Source organism: Dermochelys coriacea, chromosome 9, assembly GCF_009764565.3.
Source record: "Dermochelys coriacea isolate rDerCor1 chromosome 9, rDerCor1.pri.v4, whole genome shotgun sequence".
Classification (NCBI taxonomy): domain Eukaryota; kingdom Metazoa; phylum Chordata; order Testudines; family Dermochelyidae; genus Dermochelys; species Dermochelys coriacea.
Window position 1 is genome coordinate 22,424,479 of NC_050076.1, and position 18,739 is coordinate 22,443,217.

The following is an 18,739-nucleotide window of genomic DNA, read 5'->3' on the forward strand; positions in this document are numbered from 1 at the left end:
ATGAGGCATTGCGCAAACTTCCCAAAACACACTGTGGCAAGTTGCACTTTGGGATAGCTACCCACAATGCACTGCTTTGTGCATTGATGCAGGTATTGCTAGTGAGGACGCACTCCATCGAGACAATGAGCATGGTGTGTCTACGCACAATCGACTTCATTATTTTGGGGTCTCAAGGTCGAATTAGATAAAGTTGACTTAATTTTGTAGTGTAGACAAGCCCAAGCTTGCAGCCTTATTTATAAGAGATGATATAGAACTCAATCATGTCATGTCTGTAATGTAGTTCACCAGTCATAGGTGCTGGAATCTAAAGCTAAATGTTGTTTCCCTGCTCAATAATGTGCTTATTGTTGAACCACCAGAGCAGGCATAAATTCATGTAGGAGTAAATCCTGTGGCCAGTGTTAAAGCTGCAGAAGACTCTGAACAAACTAAAGTGATGTGGTTCTACAATGTGTAGGAGGGCAGAATAGAGTGAGGTTTTGTGCGACTTGCAAGCCATGGAGCACAATACTACAAGAGCTCTGTGTACCCCAGTGCATAAAGTGTTTAGGAAGCAGGAGGGAAGATGTGCAGCTGCATGATCCACTGGCTAAACTCGTGTGATGAGATTTTTAAAGGTGGAAATGGTGGTTAGAAACCCAACTGCCATGACTTTCAACAGGAATTGGACACCTAATTATCATTCATACCTTTGAAAATCAAAGATAAAAATGTATTTTCATTACTTTGTGAATTTTAGAAATGTTAATTAATGCTAATCTTAATATTATTTTAGTACAAAGAACTGGAACACACCGCTTATCTTTGACCTCAAAGAAGGAACGGTTAGTTTAATTCTACAAGCAGAAAGGTAGTTTGTTTATTATAATGCACAAGACTAATTTTTTGTTAAAATGTACATTTGTAAAACTTGGTGGGTGGGTGTTTCTCCAATACTAATAACAAAATAAAATATACAGTATTGACAGGTAGTGGATGGAGTCATATTGTATGACTAAAAGGTCATGTTGTTATATAGTATCTATGATATGATTGCAGAACTGAATTGCTTCATACATTACATGTGCACTGTATCATTATGCTTTTATTTACAATGGAAAGTAAATAATCTTCAGCTGTTACACTAACATCTTTTTTTGATCTTTTATATTTGTTTGTTTAAATGAAACATATTATACAGAAATAATCTTTACTACAAGCTGGTTCTCTACTTATTAATAAAATTGTCAACTGTGCTGAATAGAAGTAAAATGTAATTTTACATTTTCACTATTAGTACTTAGATGTAATATTTATACATGCATGAAGTGGCTGTATTTCCTCCATTTTAAATATTTATGTGGTTACCTACCTGAAAATCATTTACCAAAGAGACCTTTCTTTGTGTGTAGCTCTGCCAAGAGTCAGCATTGTTTTGTAGAATAAGACTGGGAATCAGGGACTCCTGAGTTCTAATTTTAGTCTTCCTCTAATTTGCTATATGGCCTTGGACAGATAATTTAAGCCCAAATTTTCAAAAGTGTGTATTATTTTTGAGTGCCCAATTTTAAACACTTGGGATCTGATTTTCAGAGGTATTGTGCTCTTAAAAACTCCAAATGTAGTCAGTGGAGACATTTCTGAAGATCAGGACCTAGGTCTGAAGTTAGGCACCCAAATTTAGAAGGCATTTTTGAAATTGTGGGGACAGATCCTCTGTTACTGTGAATTGCCGTAGTTCCATTGAAGTCAATACAAAATTTTTGGGAAATCATTCTTCCCTTGCAAATATCTATATGAGTATGCAATGGCTCCCACTGTACACATAGAGCTATGACAATTTATATCAGCTGAGGATCTGCCTTTGGCCTTTAATCTTTCTATTTGAATTTTCTTCATCTGTAAAATATCGATTATTAAATCGATTATTATTAGTAAAATACCAACTTCTGACAGTAGTTATTCGTTGGTTTCAGAGTAGCAGCAGTGTTAGTCTGTATTCGCAAAAAGAAAAGGAGTACTTGTGGCACCTTAGAGACTAACAAATTTATTAGAGCATAAGCTTTCGTGAGCTACAGCTCACTTCATCGGATGCTGTAGCTCACGAAAGCTTATGCTCTAATAAATTTGTTAGTCTCTAAGGTGCCACAAGTACTCCTTTTCTTTTTAGTTATTCGTTGTTATTTAAATCCTATATAAATACTAGTTCACAAACATAAACCATTGAAAAAGGCCACTTCTCTGTAGGGAAAGGCATCTTAATAAACTGATGTTAGAATTAATTACAGAAAGTATCTTCTACGTATCTACAGTTCATCTGCCTTCTATGACAGTTCAGTCATGGTGAAGAAACAGATACAGAAAGATTTAAAAAATGGCAGATGTAAGCTCTAAACCAGTTTCTAAACTATATACACAGTGAGCACCCTTTGCAGCTGCTGAGCTTCTTTGAGCACTTTTGTGTAGGGGGCTCAAAATCATAGTATTTTCTAACTTCCTATAGACAGATGCCTTATCATCAGAGTATGTAATGTGAGAGTGTAAAACTATAGAATATACTATCTTAGGGAAATTATAGTAACAGCTTTCCCATAGCTAATTAAAATCCTTATATTTGAAAGACAATGACATTAAAATTGAATTCACCAAGTGTAGAGCTTTCTTTCCGAAAATAGAGTTCCAAGTTTAAGGTTTATAAATTATGTAGCTTACACAGAAAACACTTGCTGTATTTTAGACAATTATCTTAAAATTGATGGATCTTTCTACCACCTTTCACTACAACTAATTAAATGAGCTATGTTGTTTGCAGGCATTTTCTTCTTATAGATGGTGGAGGGATCTATTTATATTCCTATGAAGGACGATTAATTTCATCTCCAAAATATCCAGGAATGAGGACAGATGTATTAAATGCCCAAACTGTATCATTGAGTAATGATACTCTTGCAATAAAAGACAAAGCTGATGAAAAAGGTATGTTTACAGTTTAATGTTTCCACTTTGGCTAGCAAGTTACTTGCAAGTGTTAAAAAGCTGATAATTACATGTGCATTTGATATCTTTCTTTCATATGTAGCACATTCATGAGTTAAAAATTAAGCATGAAACCAAAATAATAATTTTTCATATTAATTTTGTTTTTTGTTTTTATTTTTGAAGTACTACTAACTTTGCAGTAGTTGCCTACAGGGCAGTATTTTCATGATGGGGAAAAGGCGTGTTTCTTCCACAACCTTCCACTCTCCAGTTATAGGCAAAGCCACGTGTGACAGGTTCCCCCGGAGTGTCACCTGGAACTGGGGTACTACTGAGCCTTCTGACCCACCAGCCTGGGCTCCCTCTCACACTGTGTGCTGCTGTGACAAGCTGCAAAACCCCCCAAGCTTGCACTTTCATCAGCATTCACATAGGTAAGGACACACCCAGCTGCAGTTACATGCATGGCTCTCTAACCACCAGCTTCCCAGCCTAGGACCCCAGAGCAGTACTGTCCTGGCCTGTTCAAATCTGGCCAGTATATGGGTTTAATACCCGGTCCACCTCTCCCTCAATGTGAAGAGGACCATGCACACTTGGGGTAACCAAGCTGAGATTTTCACCAGACACCTTAGTCAACCGCACATTGGTTTGGATTAAAACATGAAATAAATTTATTAACTACAAAAAGATAGATTTTAAGTGATTATAAGTGATAGCAAACAGATCAAAGCAGATTACCTAGTAAATAAACAGCAAACTGTGCTTAATATACTAGATGGATAGGATATGAATTAGCAAATTCTCACCCTGAGTGATAAACAGGCTGGCAGATTCTTAAGGCAAAAGCTGCCTTTGCTTGCAGCTTGGGTTTCCCAGGTTTTCATACACAGGCTAGAACTCCCTTTAGCCTGGGACCATCGCTTCTACCAGTTCAGTCTTTGTTCCTCAAGTGTTTCCAGGTGTGGTGTTGTAGGCAGAGTGAGGTACCACCATGATGTCATTTCCCCCTTTTATATCTTCTTCCCACTTGTAGGAAAGCTCTTTTTCTGTAACCTTAGTCAAACAGTTCCCATTGTATAGTGCTGTCTCTGAGAGGTTTCTGTTGTACAATGTTCCTGGGGTAATCCTTGTGCTTGTGTGCATTTCTTCAATAAGCCATTAACATTGTTTGGCCTTTTTACTGTTGTACCTGAAAGGCTGCTTGTGGGTGTTTTCAACCTCACAACATGTTTCAATAACACATACATAGCTAAACTTCATAACTTCACATACGATGATAGTGTATACAATCCAATGAGATATTAATGTCTAGCAGATCAAGACTTTTAGAATGATACCTCACAAGGCATACTTTGTGCAAAACATATCCTGATTATATGACAGTGATGAATAAGGGGGTACCACGGTGTCACACCATGGAAAAACCAGGAGTCATTTGCAGTGAAAATTTCAATCATTTCTCACTCTCGCACATGGTTCACAATAGAAATACCGATGTGGTTACTGTTTTCCCTATCTGACTACTGAACTCAGGAGCCAGCAGTGCATTAATTGTGACAGATTGTAGCCTTCAGATATTTTTTGTTTTGGTTAACTATTTTTCAGCATTGTTAGTTTTATGTGCAGCTTTTATGGGGTTAATCGTGACTCAGTAGTGTTTCAGAGAAATATTTGTTTATAAATGTTTACAATCTTTTACAGGTGGTGTTTTAATTTCTAACATGTCACAAAATCTTTCTCTCTCTCCAAATAAGCAAACATAAAGTTCAGGCATCCCTTTTGTGTTAAAGATTTTGAGATCTGTCTCCCTGCATCCCCCTTTCTTTTAACCACAGAAGGGACTGTGTAGTTGTCTCTTCACCTGTTGAATTTTTTTTGTGTGCTTGATAAGGAATCAAGAATACTGATTCAGAGGGCGGAGTATTTTTTCTATAGTTATTTCATGAGTCATTGATAGCAACTTGTGTTGTATTCAATGTGTTTTGTAGCAAAAAAATTCTATCTTTTTATTTTCTAGAGATTAACAATCCTTACTTTCTTCTACCCAGGAGATCTAGAACTAAAAGTGCCGAAGGACTGTATTTAGGACCCCAGACTGCTAAGATATTTCAATTATACCTGATAATTTCTTTCATAGTTCTCTCCTCTGATGTGGAATTGCCATCTCTAAGAGGGACAGAATAGTTCAGTGTTTGAATCTATTCCTTCCTTTGTCTCTTTGCATACTTCCTATAAAAGTGCAATTGTGGAGATGTTTTTGTTTGCTTTGTTTTGTTTTGTAAATGTTCACCCACTAAGAACCAGCCTTAACACCAAGTCAATATCACATAGATCACGGAACAACTATCATATGGAAATGGCTTTTACTGTCCTCCTTCTCTACATGTTTTCCAGTAAATACATCTGAGAAATGGCATCCCTTTTTATATTTAGGTTCTATGAATAGTGTTATATGCTACAGAACTGTCTTGGCCCTATGATACCAACTTCAGAATTGTACAGGACTAGTTGGAGTAATGAAATTCTGGACTCCATTTTGGATTTGCTTCTCTAAGAAACAAGTCCAATGTTTATTTTAAATGTTTGAAAGCTCTGACTTTTACTATTAATATGAATTTGAGCATTGCCTATGTTCAAATCTGCATTTCCATTGAAAACAAAGGTTTTTAAACTTCTCATAGCCACTGTAAGAATTTGCAGAGCAAGTCCAACATGGAAGCTGCAATTGTATCCCTATAGCCACCTGTGAAAGTAAAAGCACTTTATTTTTGTTGGAGCAAGAGCAGTCCTAATTATACTCTCTTGCTAAAATTCTCACCTCACTAGCTGGGGGGCAGTTTTGATGTGTCCAGAGGCAAAAGGGGGGCACCCTCTTCCCTTCTTTTGCAGGTGGGATGGGAAAAAGAGGGAAATTCTCAAGCAGGAGCAGCTGGGGCAGTGCTATATACACTCCTCCAGGTTCCCCCTCCCTCTCTGTCCAGCATGTGTTTCGTTCTTTCCCTCCCCCACCCATCCTCTAAAGGTAGGGGACTATCCCACATGGCATTCAAGTGATGGAGCCTGGACCCACCTACTCCCAATGTCATTGCATAGAGGAGCTACAAGAGGCTGGATGAGTGGTTCCCCCCTCCTGGGGGAAGTGGGTGAGTGGTGCTTCAGCTTGCTCTTATTATTTTGAGTAGACACTTTGAGCTCCATTTGCTGCATTGGCAAGTCACTGGTTTGACTCTGTTCCAACCCCATACTTACCCACACTTTTATAATGAGCTAGATCTCTTACGATGTTGGGGGCTAGACTGATCACTAAACTTTGTTTGGGGTCCAGAAGGGATTTTTCCCATATGGCAAAGTTTACAAAGTACAATGGGGTTTTTATATCTTCCATCTGTGGTCTGGTTTTGGAATTTTAAATTACATTGTTGCGACTTTGGCAGGTTCCAGTGCAATTGATGGGTTTAAAGTGTCTGACATGCGGTCCCTCTAACCCAATGTGCTGTTTAGGCATGGTCCTGAACAGGACATTACATGGTGACAGGATATGCCACCATGTCTCACGTAGCATATGGCTCCTCTCATCTCATTTCTCCTACCTCTTGTGTGGAGGAGCGGAGTGGGTTGGGACTCTGCCTTTTTACCAGGGTCCCTGGGTAGGTCTGAGAGTATGGAGGGGGCTTTGCCTCAGTCTTCCCCTTAGGTTTCTATAACCCAGGGCCACTGGTGCCCAGCTGAAGTCCACACTAGAAAAGGCTTGCCAAGAAGTTGGAGAGAATGGTCCCCATTGGTCAAGGGTTTTAATAAAGTTGCAGTATCAATGGTTAACCATACTAGAGCATACATGTCTCATTGTTTCTGTCTTCACATCAGCATAACATTTAAACATTTTAAAAGGAGCCATGAGTTGATGTGGCATGAGTGTACGACTATCAAAATGCAAAGTCTGACAGTTCCTGGCATATTTAAAGGGACAGCACTGCATATGTGACTCATTGGTTGCTAAAGTATTCAGCCTTATTCACATGTATCAGACAGTTGTAGCAGCCATCACTTATTATCCAAAAGCATGAAACCTGAGCTTCTTTTATTTCAGAGTCTGACAGTTATTAGGATGGGCTTGGATTAGAGAAGCGCATCAGCCTTTCTTCTTATAGACTATTTCGTAGACATTGCAAACATGATCCATCTCTTTCATCCCAATCCATCGGTCCTGTTATATTTACTGTATGCTTCAGCTTGACAAACTTGATGTCTGCATGTCTTTATTATTTTTTCTTTTCTGTGGTCTTGCTGACAAATGCTTGATTGATAGCTTGTGGTATTCATTGGAAGATTCACAGAGTTATGGCGTTTGACTTAACAGGTGTTTTATTTATAGGGCATATAAATATTCTGATACTTTAAAGGCGATTTATCTAGTTGCAGTATTCTCTTGTCATTACTTCATGGTAAAGTTGTGCTCGACTATACCTACAATTTCCCATGAGCATCTTTTCTAAAACAAGCCATTGAATTGTCAAAATGGACAGTCAAGAAAGTGCTCTGGCTTTTTGATTAGCATGGTTAGAAAATTCCCTGCCAGCAATCTCAACTGTCATTAGATTAACCTGCACAAGTAGTCCCATTTCCTAGACATGATGAACTTGGTTTTCAACAGCGAGTTCAGCTTTAGACTTACTTATCTAGCAAATAAGCAGCAAATGTACTTTCTTTTGCTCTAAGGGAAGAAACTCAGCATGAAGTACTTGTGAAAAGGACAAAAAAAGGTCCTGACAATGATCAGCAGTGAGTTAAACTCCATAGTAATGAATGCTCCACAGTGACTCACTCAGAATAAAAGCTGAAATTTCAATTACATTAAGACTAAAGTATCTATGAACATTTAAAACAGCACTTCCCCAAGATAGAGAAAAGTGGGGGCGGGCTCTCCCTCTGCATTTAGGTGAGGGAGAGTTGTGCTCCTTCTCATTGCTTAGTTCAACCCCCAGTTGTAGATACTTATCTTTTGTGGGGAAATAAACACTTTATTCCATTGCAAACCATTATTTACAGTATATCAATATAATTTTATTACCTATTTTATTTCTTTTATTAAAATATGCTTTGGGAGAAAGTAAGCTTCAGACGCGGGATATTAAAGACCTATACAATTTTTAATGTAAAAATTAAAATGGATCTTCATTAGTAAAATTCACATTTCACGATAAATTATTCAGAGAAACATTGACTAACAATAAATTATACATATGTAAATGAAAGATGCATTTTACTTCTGAGATAACATTTTCTTCATTTTAGTATACTGTTCATATAAAGAAACTTAATTTTATTGCTGTACTAGTCTTTGGTACAGCAGGGATAAATTATGACTTGTTCTATGAGTATTTTTAAATACAAGGTTTGTATAAATAATGTGTCCATAAATATCATACGTTATTCACGCGCGCACACACACGCTTTTGAGGGCACTCGCACAAGTTCCTCTTCTGTTGCTCCTTTCACTCTATCCATTTTCATAGAGAAAAGGGTGTATATTTTTCCTGAGTAGTTTGCAGGCCCACTCTGCAAGTCTTGCCAGCCATTTCTGAGCTTGAGCTAATCAGTCACTTTCAGTGCCTCATCAAAGGAGGGATCTATAGATCCTGTGCTGGTGGGAGCTGTCAATCGGGATTAGCAAGCTCTAAAGAGGATTATCTAAATGTGGGGTTGCAATAAGGGCAGTGGAAAAGGAAGCTCTCTTTAGGGGAAAATGACACTAGAGGTGTGTAATAGTCTTGCAGAAGGCCAGCACAGGGAAAGACAGAAACCCTGTGCCCAGAAATTCTTGCTTTTCTCAATTTGCTTTCCTATTAAGCCCACTGTAGAGGGGGTCCCTTTTCCTCTCCCCTATCAGAAAGTGAAATGTGTAGCTTCCCATGGTACAACTTGCTCAGTCAGATCCTTCTCTGTTTTCTGGGAACCCTTTGTCAGTGGCCCAGAAACAGGGTCCTGGCCTGTTGCAGTGCTCAAACAGACTTGGAGGAGGGTGAAGAAACTGTTCTTAGAAACAGATGCAGATCCTTTTGACTCCTCCAAGTGGTTTGTCCAGGAGAATGGAATGTCTTCATTTAATCTGTAGACTATTATGGAAAAGGGGGCATAGACATCCTCTTTCTGGATGTTTTCAACTGAGAGAGAACCTTTCAAGATAAAAAATTAGGTTTTAAATGCTTGTAAAGAGTTGTTAGGATTTTTCAGATACTAATGTGGCTTTTCCTAAAACACTTACTAAGCATTACAGATTGGGCAGGATATTCATGTCCTCAGTCTGTCTGTGGTAGTTTGTTCAAAATCCTCTTAATTTCATTTTCTACAGTCATTATGATAGCAATAGTATTGATTTGTATAATAAGATCAAGAATTAAGGTCATGTAGACAACCATGCACAGAAATGAGAGCAAAACACCTCGTAAGTAATAACTCGTTTTTGTTGCATGTTTAACCATCTGCAGAAAATAACACTTGTACACAACCCTTTCTTTCTCCTCTGCAAGTGCTACCAACGACCTCAGGAGAACACCTGTTCTCACAACCTTTTTTTCTCTACCAGTGAAACCAGCGACCTCAAACCAACATCCTGTATCCTGAAAGAAACCCACAATAACATATTATTAATACATTAACAGCGCCATCCTTTGGAATAAAAATATTCATATGTTACAGGGTTCAGATGGTAACATACAACTTACAAGGGCAAAGTTCAAGAGGAATGTGATGTCATTAAACCTCTGAGATGTGTGTCTGAAATTAACAATCTTCCTGTGTTTAATTTTTGCTGAATCATGTACAGTTTTACAGAAATGTTCTTAACAGTGAGATATTGCTTTCCTCACTAGCTTTGAGTAGCCCAGACCACATCTGTCAGAATATATGTAAGCTTGTTCTTCCTTTCTCCGTCTTTGTGAACCGTTTGGCCAAACCAGAAGTGCAAGTTATACACAAGCAAAGTTTTTAGACATTCAGATATGATACAGAAGTATAAAACCCAAGCCTATATCATGTAGAATTTATGCTCATTTATGATAGTGCAAAGTTGTAGGTATGAGGTTTCCAGGCCATAAAGCAGCTGTAACTTCCCTTCATCAGAGTGGTTGTGCTAATGAGCAGCAGAGGGCTTGGACGGGCCCTTGGGCACTATAAAAGAGAATCACAGCTTTCTTCATCTTCTTCCTTTAAAAAAAAAAAAGTCCCTAGTCCTTTTTCTTTCAAAGAGACTGTGGAAAACATAAATGGATGGATTTTTGGCAGGGGTAGGAGTGTGTGGAAGTGATGGATTTTTTTAATTATTTTTTTTAAGGGGGGAAGACATGCAAATGTTTCACAAAGTTGCATGTATCTCTAAGGCAGAGTATTTTTGAGGGATCAAGCTGGTGACAAAATTTTAACAAGGGATGAACATGATGATCCAAAACTAATTTCTGCATTCACCTGCATCATCTAGAAATTAATATAATTGTTAGACTAATGTTAATTAGTTAATATAATTGTTAGATTAATGACTGGTGAACTATGACAGAAATGCCAAAATGGAATTTTCCCCTGAATGAGTGTGCCATATTTCAACATTGTGGCTAAAATAAGCACTCTGATAAGAAAGACTGATGTTTAAGAATTTTGATGGGTCAAATTTTCACTGTTCAAACTGAGATTTTTCCTGCAATCAGCATCACATAATGAATAAGTGTACCAACTTTTAAGATTGTAGTTCACTTGTCAGTATGAAAATTAGATGTTCAGATCAATCAATTACCCTGTAATAAGCCTCTATATTATATTAGGTAATACAACAGAAAGCTTGGAAAATCAATGAAGAGTTTGGAAAGTCTGACAAGGAGATATCTGATCACAGAAATGTTGAAATTGAACAAATATGATATATTTCATTATTTAACACTACACCTTTTATTTTTCGAGTTATCTACCTGTTTGAAGCATTATCTGGGAAGCCATTAGGCGATGGGAAGCCTCTTATCCACAAGGTAATGTACATACTGTAATTTCAAATTTCAAACTACATCTTCATAGCTAGGAAGAAAGAAATAACTATTAGGGGGTTAATATCATACTTAATAGAAAATAGAAATAATACTTAATAGAAAATATTTTGACAAATCTGATTCTTTTATAGTACAGCACAAATTAGACTGATGTATATACTGTGGTGATGTATATAATTGTAAAGTATAGATTGGAAACCTTGGCTTTGTATAATTGTCATATTTCTCCACCCCCAAGAGATCAAAGTGAGCTTCAGGAGAGTCTCAGAGAAATACTGGTAAGGGAGAATTACAGTCTGTCATATGTTGCAGTGAAGCTGACCACTTGAATTCCCTCTGTTCTCACTCCAAAGCCACTTGATTGGCATCTGCCTATCTCAACATTGAAGTCCTTTGCACTATTTCTTTGTTCTGTTCTCAGGAGAGAGGAAAGAAGAAATGATGCTGTTGGTCTCCATGCTCAATCTTTCTCTTTGTCTTCTCTTAAAGAGTGGTTGAACAGAAGACATTACCTTGGAGACATAACCTTGTTTCTTCTCTCCACTTTCTTCCTGGCAGTATAAGAAAGGCCTTGCAGGCAGTGGAGTAGACATCATGCAGCTCTGTAGTGGTAGCATTTTTGGGCAAGAGGCACAGGTGCTCCTTCTCTTCCTTTATGCTGCTTTATATTTATTTTTCTTTCAGACTTTCAAAAGACTCATCAAGCCTTGGTGCTCCTGCAGCGTAACAGACTATGTTCTTAATGGATTATTAACCTTGAAATTAACCTCTGTAATGCTATACACTTAAATAAAATAGTTCTGGGACTAAGACAAACATAACAGGAATTTTAAAAAATCCAGTTGTTGAACAGTAATAATGTATGTCACATTTTTTTTTTAGTGGATCATCAGTTTCTTTTAATGTAGCATGATTCCTCCTGTATGGATCTATCTGGCATAAACAATCAATTGCTTGTTTTCTGTTTGTATTTTAGACAGAGATCACCGAAATTGCACTTGATCAGAAGGGAATTACAAATGAAAGGAAAATTGTTTTTATTGATAAAAACAGAGATCTTTATATTACTTCTGTGAAGAGATTTGGGAAAGAACAGAAAATTATCAAAATTGGTAATAATCAAGCCAAAATTACATTAATCTACATTCTGGCAGCACACATTTTATCTACAACAAGAGTGTTGAAAGCTCTATTATTTGATTAATTTAAAAATTCACTTGAAAGAACACTGGGGAATATGTTGTAGGGTACAATCTTGCTGTGGCTACTTGGGATGGATAAAAGGAACTAATGTCAATTCCATTTCTAACTTCTGTGGTATTCAGCCACACTGAATAAACACATTAACTGGGTATTTTTTTATTATGCTCAGAAGTTAAATAGGTAAGTTTTTGACATTTAAACTGTCATGACTACATTTCAGAGTGAAGAGCGCAAAGAGAATTATGAGAGAAGCCCACATGTCCCCTAGAGCTGTTGTGTATATATGTTGTCTGACTGCAGATTCTGATAGCACTTGATTCAGAAGGTTTTCTTCACAACCTCCAGCACTAGAAACATAATATTGTTAAATAAAAAGTGAAGTTCTGGAGAAAGTGATGTGGTTCATCCAATAACCACCCAAGCTGTATTCTGGTCACTCGTATTCATTTTGAACCTTGCCCTCCAAAATACAGTGTATGAACTGCCTTTGTAGTTTGTGCAGAACCAGTTAAAGAATAGACACTGCTTCCAGACTTGTGAATGTTTCGGTTAACAACAGCTGACAGTTAAGGCAATAAACAAAACTGAGCTATTTTGGCTCCATATATGTTAGAAATGGGAATATAAATGTCAGAAAAACACAGAATAGGGAAAATTACTTACTATAATTAAAGTTTTTAAGAATAAATTTTAACTCATGCAGTAATAACAATAAAACCTGCTTTTTTAAAGTAGGTTTCAGAGTAGCAACCGTGTTAGTCTGTATCCGCAAAAAGAAAAGGAGTACTTGCGGCACCTTAGAGACTAACAAATTTATGTTAGCATAAGCTTTCATGAGCTACAGCTCACTTCATTGGATGCTCACGAAAGCTCATGCTCACGAAAGCTTATGCTCAAATAAATTTGTTAGTCTCTAAGGTTCCACAAGTACTCCTTTTTAAAGTAGTTGTTGATGACCTGTAAGGGTAGCAAAATTCCAAGTATGTTTACATTTTTTGTGTTTATTGTATATGTGCAAATACGTAATATTTGTTTATCTTTAAATTAAGGAGCAATGGCACACACTTTGGCTTGGAATGACACATCCAACATACTTTGTGGACTCCAAGATGCACGTTTTACAGTCTGGTACTATCCCAATACAGTTTATGTAGATAAAGATCTCCTGCCAAAAACACTGTATGAAAAAGATGCAAGGTAATAATATTTTTACTCAGAATAATATTACTGGATTTTTTTAAATACTGTGTTGAATTTTTCACTCAAATAATGCTTTACAAAGAAGGGTGTTAATTTAGCCACTTGAAATAGATGACAGTTGCTACCTTCAGAATTCCTGCCACATCACTATTTCTGGATTAGAAAAGGTTTAACCATAAGTGTTAGCCATTCAAGGTGTACTATAAAGCTTTTTAAAAATGAATAAATGATAGCTGTTTGAGGCAGAACACTTAAGCACCTGAAAAGGGATGGACTTAACTATGTGCTTTAAAGTGCCTATGCACATTGGGTTCATAGCGCTAATTACTGTGGGAATCCCATTGCCTTCATGTGGACTACTCACAATAATCAGTGTTTGCAGGATCAGGCCCTTAGATCATAAATCAGTAACCAAATACACTTTTTCAAAAACCTATCTATATGTATAGTTCTTTTAACATTCATGGTTCTCCATAACAATGCTAAACTTCAGCATCAGCATGATAAACAAGGCCCTAAATGCCATATATCACTTAATAAAACAGGGCATATGAAGGGTTCTGGAGCATCTAGTCTGCCTCAGATTTTCCCTGACCTCCTATAAAATGTATTTAAAATTTTCCAGCTTTGTGCCTTATTCATCAAAAATTGCTTTGTATTGGTGGGTTCTAATAAATAATCCTAATAAATAAACCACTTCTTTAGAAACTTCTATTCAAGCTTCTCAAAATGTTTTCTAAACAATGATATATTTAACCTTTTAATTTAACCTATTAATTCTCCCTTATAAAGCGAAAAGTAGCACGTATCTTCATTTTACAAATGGGAGAATTGAGAGACAGTGACATTAAGTGATTTGCCCAAAGTCATAATGTATCAGTGGCAAAGCCAGAAATAAAACCCAAGTCTCTTTACTCCTGGTGCTATGCTCTTACCATTATATAATGTTCCTCGCCTTTTAAAATAATTCAGTTAGGTTAAAAGATTTGGTTTTTTTGAAATTACTTCCAATATTTTGATCCAAGTTCATTCTGGATAACAACTGAAAATATTATAACCACTCTCACTGCAGGGTATCACTGCAAATAGTGTGATACACCAGTGCACTTTAGATGTTTGGTACAATGAGCTCAAAAGCAAGCACAGTAGGTGCTCCAACCGCTAGCCTATAAAAACTCTAGCCCTAATTGGGTTCCTGTCAAACACTCACATATGTTAGGTAACTGTGGTTCCTTTATTTGACAACTATATGAAGGATAAACCAACAGTTTCTAATTCAGCCTAATATACATATATTGAGATAAGAGTCTTGCTCGGAACCCTGCACACTGTTGTCCTGATTTTAGACTGTGGCTTTGTGACCTTCTGCAGGTATTGCTGGTCCCTTTAAAGAGAGTATGGCTCTGCCCAGGTCTCAGCCTTCCTGTTCAGATCCCAGACTGCTTGCTTCCCAGCCTTCTCTCCTTGGTCAACTACTAGGCTGTTGTCTCTGGCATGCTGCTCTTGCTTTCACTCAGCCTCCAGATTTCTTGATTCTAGTCCTTTCTGAGCTCTGGTTGTATTTCTTTCCTATGCTGGAGGGATTATGGAATCCTTTACAGGCTGCATTTTGAATTGGGTAACACATTACTGAGCCAGTAGATTCATTACAAAAATATTTTGCCCAGAACTACATTAAAAGACAAATTACTTTTTTTCTAGGGTGCAATCACATAAATACAAAAGCTCAAATCTTAATCAGACTTTTCTTTAAAAACATATTGCCTTTATTGTTTTTAAAAATATAGCAGTTAATTGTATGTTACAAACATTTCTGTATTGTCAATGAAAAATATCAAACTGTTTGTTTATTTTTTTCTCTGGAACATTCATAGTTACTTAAGTAGAACTTTGGGATTTCAAGTCATTTTCTGCAGTCTCTGGGAATAGCTCTACAAAATAATAAAAAACAATCCACTAAGGAGAACAGTTCACTGTTTTTCTCTTCTTACAATAATCCTTGATATACAATCACTCTCACTCTCTCCAAAGTACTTTTTATTTCATAATTCACCTTTAAGGCTCAGTACAGCCCAGAGCTTTTTATCCACGTTTGTATGTGCAATTTCAACAGTTAAATGTGCAAATCGGGCATTTTTGCAAATACCCAAATTGTATTTACACTTGCAGTGGTTGCACATGACAGTCAGTGTACACGTGTAATTTTGCATTCAGATATTATATTCTGACTTTTAAAAATCTGACCAAAAGTTGTTTTAGATTTAAACTCCCATTGTAGATATCTATTTAGTTGAATTTACAATGACTATTTAGATGTTTCTTTTCTGTTTGAAAAAAAAGTTAAGAAAAATGTATCAATTACCTAATTTGAAAATCATAATAGCTTTAAACTCCAACCATTATTTTCAATGAGGAAAAAAGTTAACGTGCTTTATTTCACTTTCTTTCAATAGCGAATTTAGCAAAAATCCCCAGATAGTATGTTTTGTGGGAAATCAAGTAACGATCAGAAGAGCTGATGGCTCACTTATTCATCTTAATATATCACCTTATCCAGCTATTCTTCATGAGTATGTTAGCAGTTCAAAATGGGAAGATGCAGTCAGATTGTGTCGCTTTGTTAAGGTAATTTTTAATACTTTTCAGTATTCTCATAAATTACATTTGTTGCCTTTGTTTATATTTTCAAGCAATATGTAGTAATAGTAATTATATATGTAAATGTTCTAAACTATTTTCTTTCTTCAAGCTGTTTCTTTACCTTATAGTTTTTTCTTCTTATTTTAAGGCTGATCCAGAAAACACTTACACTTGTGATTAATTTTACTGAAGCAAATAGTGCAAATGACTTCAATGGGACTATTCACAAAAGTGGAGCTAATAATGAGTATAAATGTTGTCTGGACTAGACCCTTACACAGCCAATTTTGTAAAAATGTTCTGTTCCACATATAGTTACCTACAATCTTTTTTTAAAAAACATTTCTTCCATTTCATTTTCTTTTTCCTCACTTTCTTTCGGATAATTTAGACAACAGCAGCAGATGAGGTGAGTATAGTAGTATACTTTTTAAAAAAGGAATTTTTCCTCCCCCATAACACACACAAAGGAATTTTATCTTCTTGTATATGATTATCATGATTTATAAACAAAACTGTATCTTAAAAATGTTTTCTCTATTTTCTATATTATTTGAATTGAGTGGTCAATATACATATTGAGCTAATTTGGGATATATTGTGATGTTTATATTGAGTTGTTTCCCTTATCTGAAGGTGGATAAAAATGTTTTTATTCCAGTATTTGGCAGTTGGGAATTGGCATTTATGATTTCAAATATAGCACTGACAGAAATTACACTGTGTAATTTCAGTGCACCACTTCTTAAGAGACTGACTCTTATTTGCATCTTTTTGTAATTTTTTTAAAATACCGGGAAAGCGCGCACACACACATACCATCTATATTGAAAGGTAATACTGTATGTATAAGGTCCTTTCCATGGAAGTATAGTTATTGCTTCGAAGTCAGAGAGGTTTTTGGCATTTATAACTTTTCATGGTTGTTTACTATCTTCAGGGCTGGATTGCATTCAATGACTTTAGGATACTGAAAAGATAAATTGGTTAAAAGTTGCAAAGATATTTCCTTCTTACCTTCTCTGGCTACCATCCCCTTCTCACCTTCCTACTCACTTTCATCAGTCTTTCCTCAGCTGCCCTTACCTACCTACAGATGAGCAAGACAAGGTGGATAAGGTAATATTGTTTTATTGGTGAAAGTGACAAGCTTTGGAGCTTACTCAGCTTGGAGAAGAGCTCTGTGTAAGTTTGAAAACTTTTCTTTCACCAATAGAAGTTGGTCCAATAAAATATATTACCTCACCTACCTTGTGTCTCTAATATCTTGGAACCAACACAGCTACAACAACACTACATACTAGAGATGAGCAAGGTTTTTCTACTAAGAATGGCAGTAATATAGGGTTTTTTTGTTTACATTGTGTTTCGAAACTTGAATTGAGGGAGGATCTGGGGTCTTTTGACACACAATGTGATCAAAAATACCTCACAGCTCTTCTTTGATTGTTTGCTCATGTCCATTCCAATGTATGTGTGCATGTGCTGCATGCATCATCGCCAGAAGTTTTTCCCCTAGTTGTATTCAGGTGGGTGACTCTGGTGCACCTTGTAGTGGCACCCTCATGGTGTAGCATATAGGCACCTGCCGACCTGCCACCCCCTCAGTTCCTTCTTACTAAGAATGTAAAATACTTAATGGTTAACTGGTAAGCATTAGTCTAATGGTTAAACTCCAGCCCCAGGGCCAGCCGGAGCAGCCTCAGCCTCAGGCCGGCTGGCCAGAGCAGCCCCAGCCGCACCTGCCCGCCGACCCCAGGCCCATCCCGACCTGCTGACCCCAGCCCTAGCCAGGCCAGCCGGCCAGCCAGAGCAGCCCTAGCCCTTCTCCCTTTAATCAGTTAATTAAACAACATAATTTTAATTGTTTAAATGGTTAACTTTTTAAACACATATTTACGTCCCTACTTCTTATCACCTGTGACGGTTGCCGGAACGCTGTTTGTCTCTTGCTTTGCAAGTGATACTCCTTAGTGGTTCTTTATCCTGTAAATAGATTGTAAATCGTTAGGATTAGAATAAGTTAGCTAGTAGTTAGATAACTTAGACTAGTTAGTAAGGTCCCGCCCTGAGGGGCTAGCCCACCCGGGAATCTGTGGCATTCCTTGGTCCCAGTGCTTCAAACAGTGTGCAACGATCCACAAACCAATACTGGTAAATAACCCACGTGACAGCTGTCCAAAGTGCTTGGGTGAGGGCCACATTCAGGAATGGTGCCAGATTTGTAAGAACTTTAAGCCCAGGACAAAAAAGGAGAGAGATAACAGACTCAAATGCCTTCTCATAGAGGCAGCACTTTACCCATCATCATAGTGGCAGCCCGAATTGGTACCGAATACCTCGTTGGTCAGGAATGCCCTGATCTCCTTAAGAGAGGAACAGCATGGTTTGAGATCCGCAACATCAATGAAGGACACTACCACCTGGCATCGACACATCTTCTGGCTAGCAAGAAGCCAGCGCCAGCCACTAAAAAAGAAACCAAAGAAGTCAGACCAGGGGCCCTCTCCGCAAAGATATAAGGCTACAGAGAGAGTGAGACTTGTGGCATTCTCAGACCGCTTCTAAGGGCCTGTCCACACTATTATAAAAGGTGTATTTTAAAAGGTATTAGAGAACATGTTTTGATTAACATGTTAAAAACTCAACTTCCTCCTAGGCTTTACCTGGACCAGCTAATGTATTAAAAATTATATTTG

The 18,739-nt window shown here is 37.2% G+C and overlaps 1 protein-coding gene across 7 annotated transcripts in view; it reads left to right on the plus strand.

Annotated features, from left to right (window-relative positions):
- IFT80 (intraflagellar transport 80) overlaps positions 1-18,739 on the plus strand; it is a 145,016-nt gene that overhangs the window by 115,717 nt on the left and 10,560 nt on the right. For 6 of the 7 annotated variants that reach the window (XM_043491885.1, XM_038417223.2, XM_043491883.1 and 3 more), the window contains 6 exons: positions 782-856; positions 2,798-2,961; positions 10,915-10,979; positions 11,974-12,109; positions 13,250-13,397; positions 15,854-16,025. In XM_043491885.1, coding sequence (XP_043347820.1) covers positions 782-856; positions 2,798-2,961; positions 10,915-10,979; positions 11,974-12,109; positions 13,250-13,397; positions 15,854-16,025 — 760 coding nt within the window. The remainder of the gene's footprint in view (positions 1-781; positions 857-2,797; positions 2,962-10,914; positions 10,980-11,973; positions 12,110-13,249; positions 13,398-15,853; positions 16,026-18,739) is intronic. The other variant, XM_038417225.2, reaches the window with a different exon arrangement.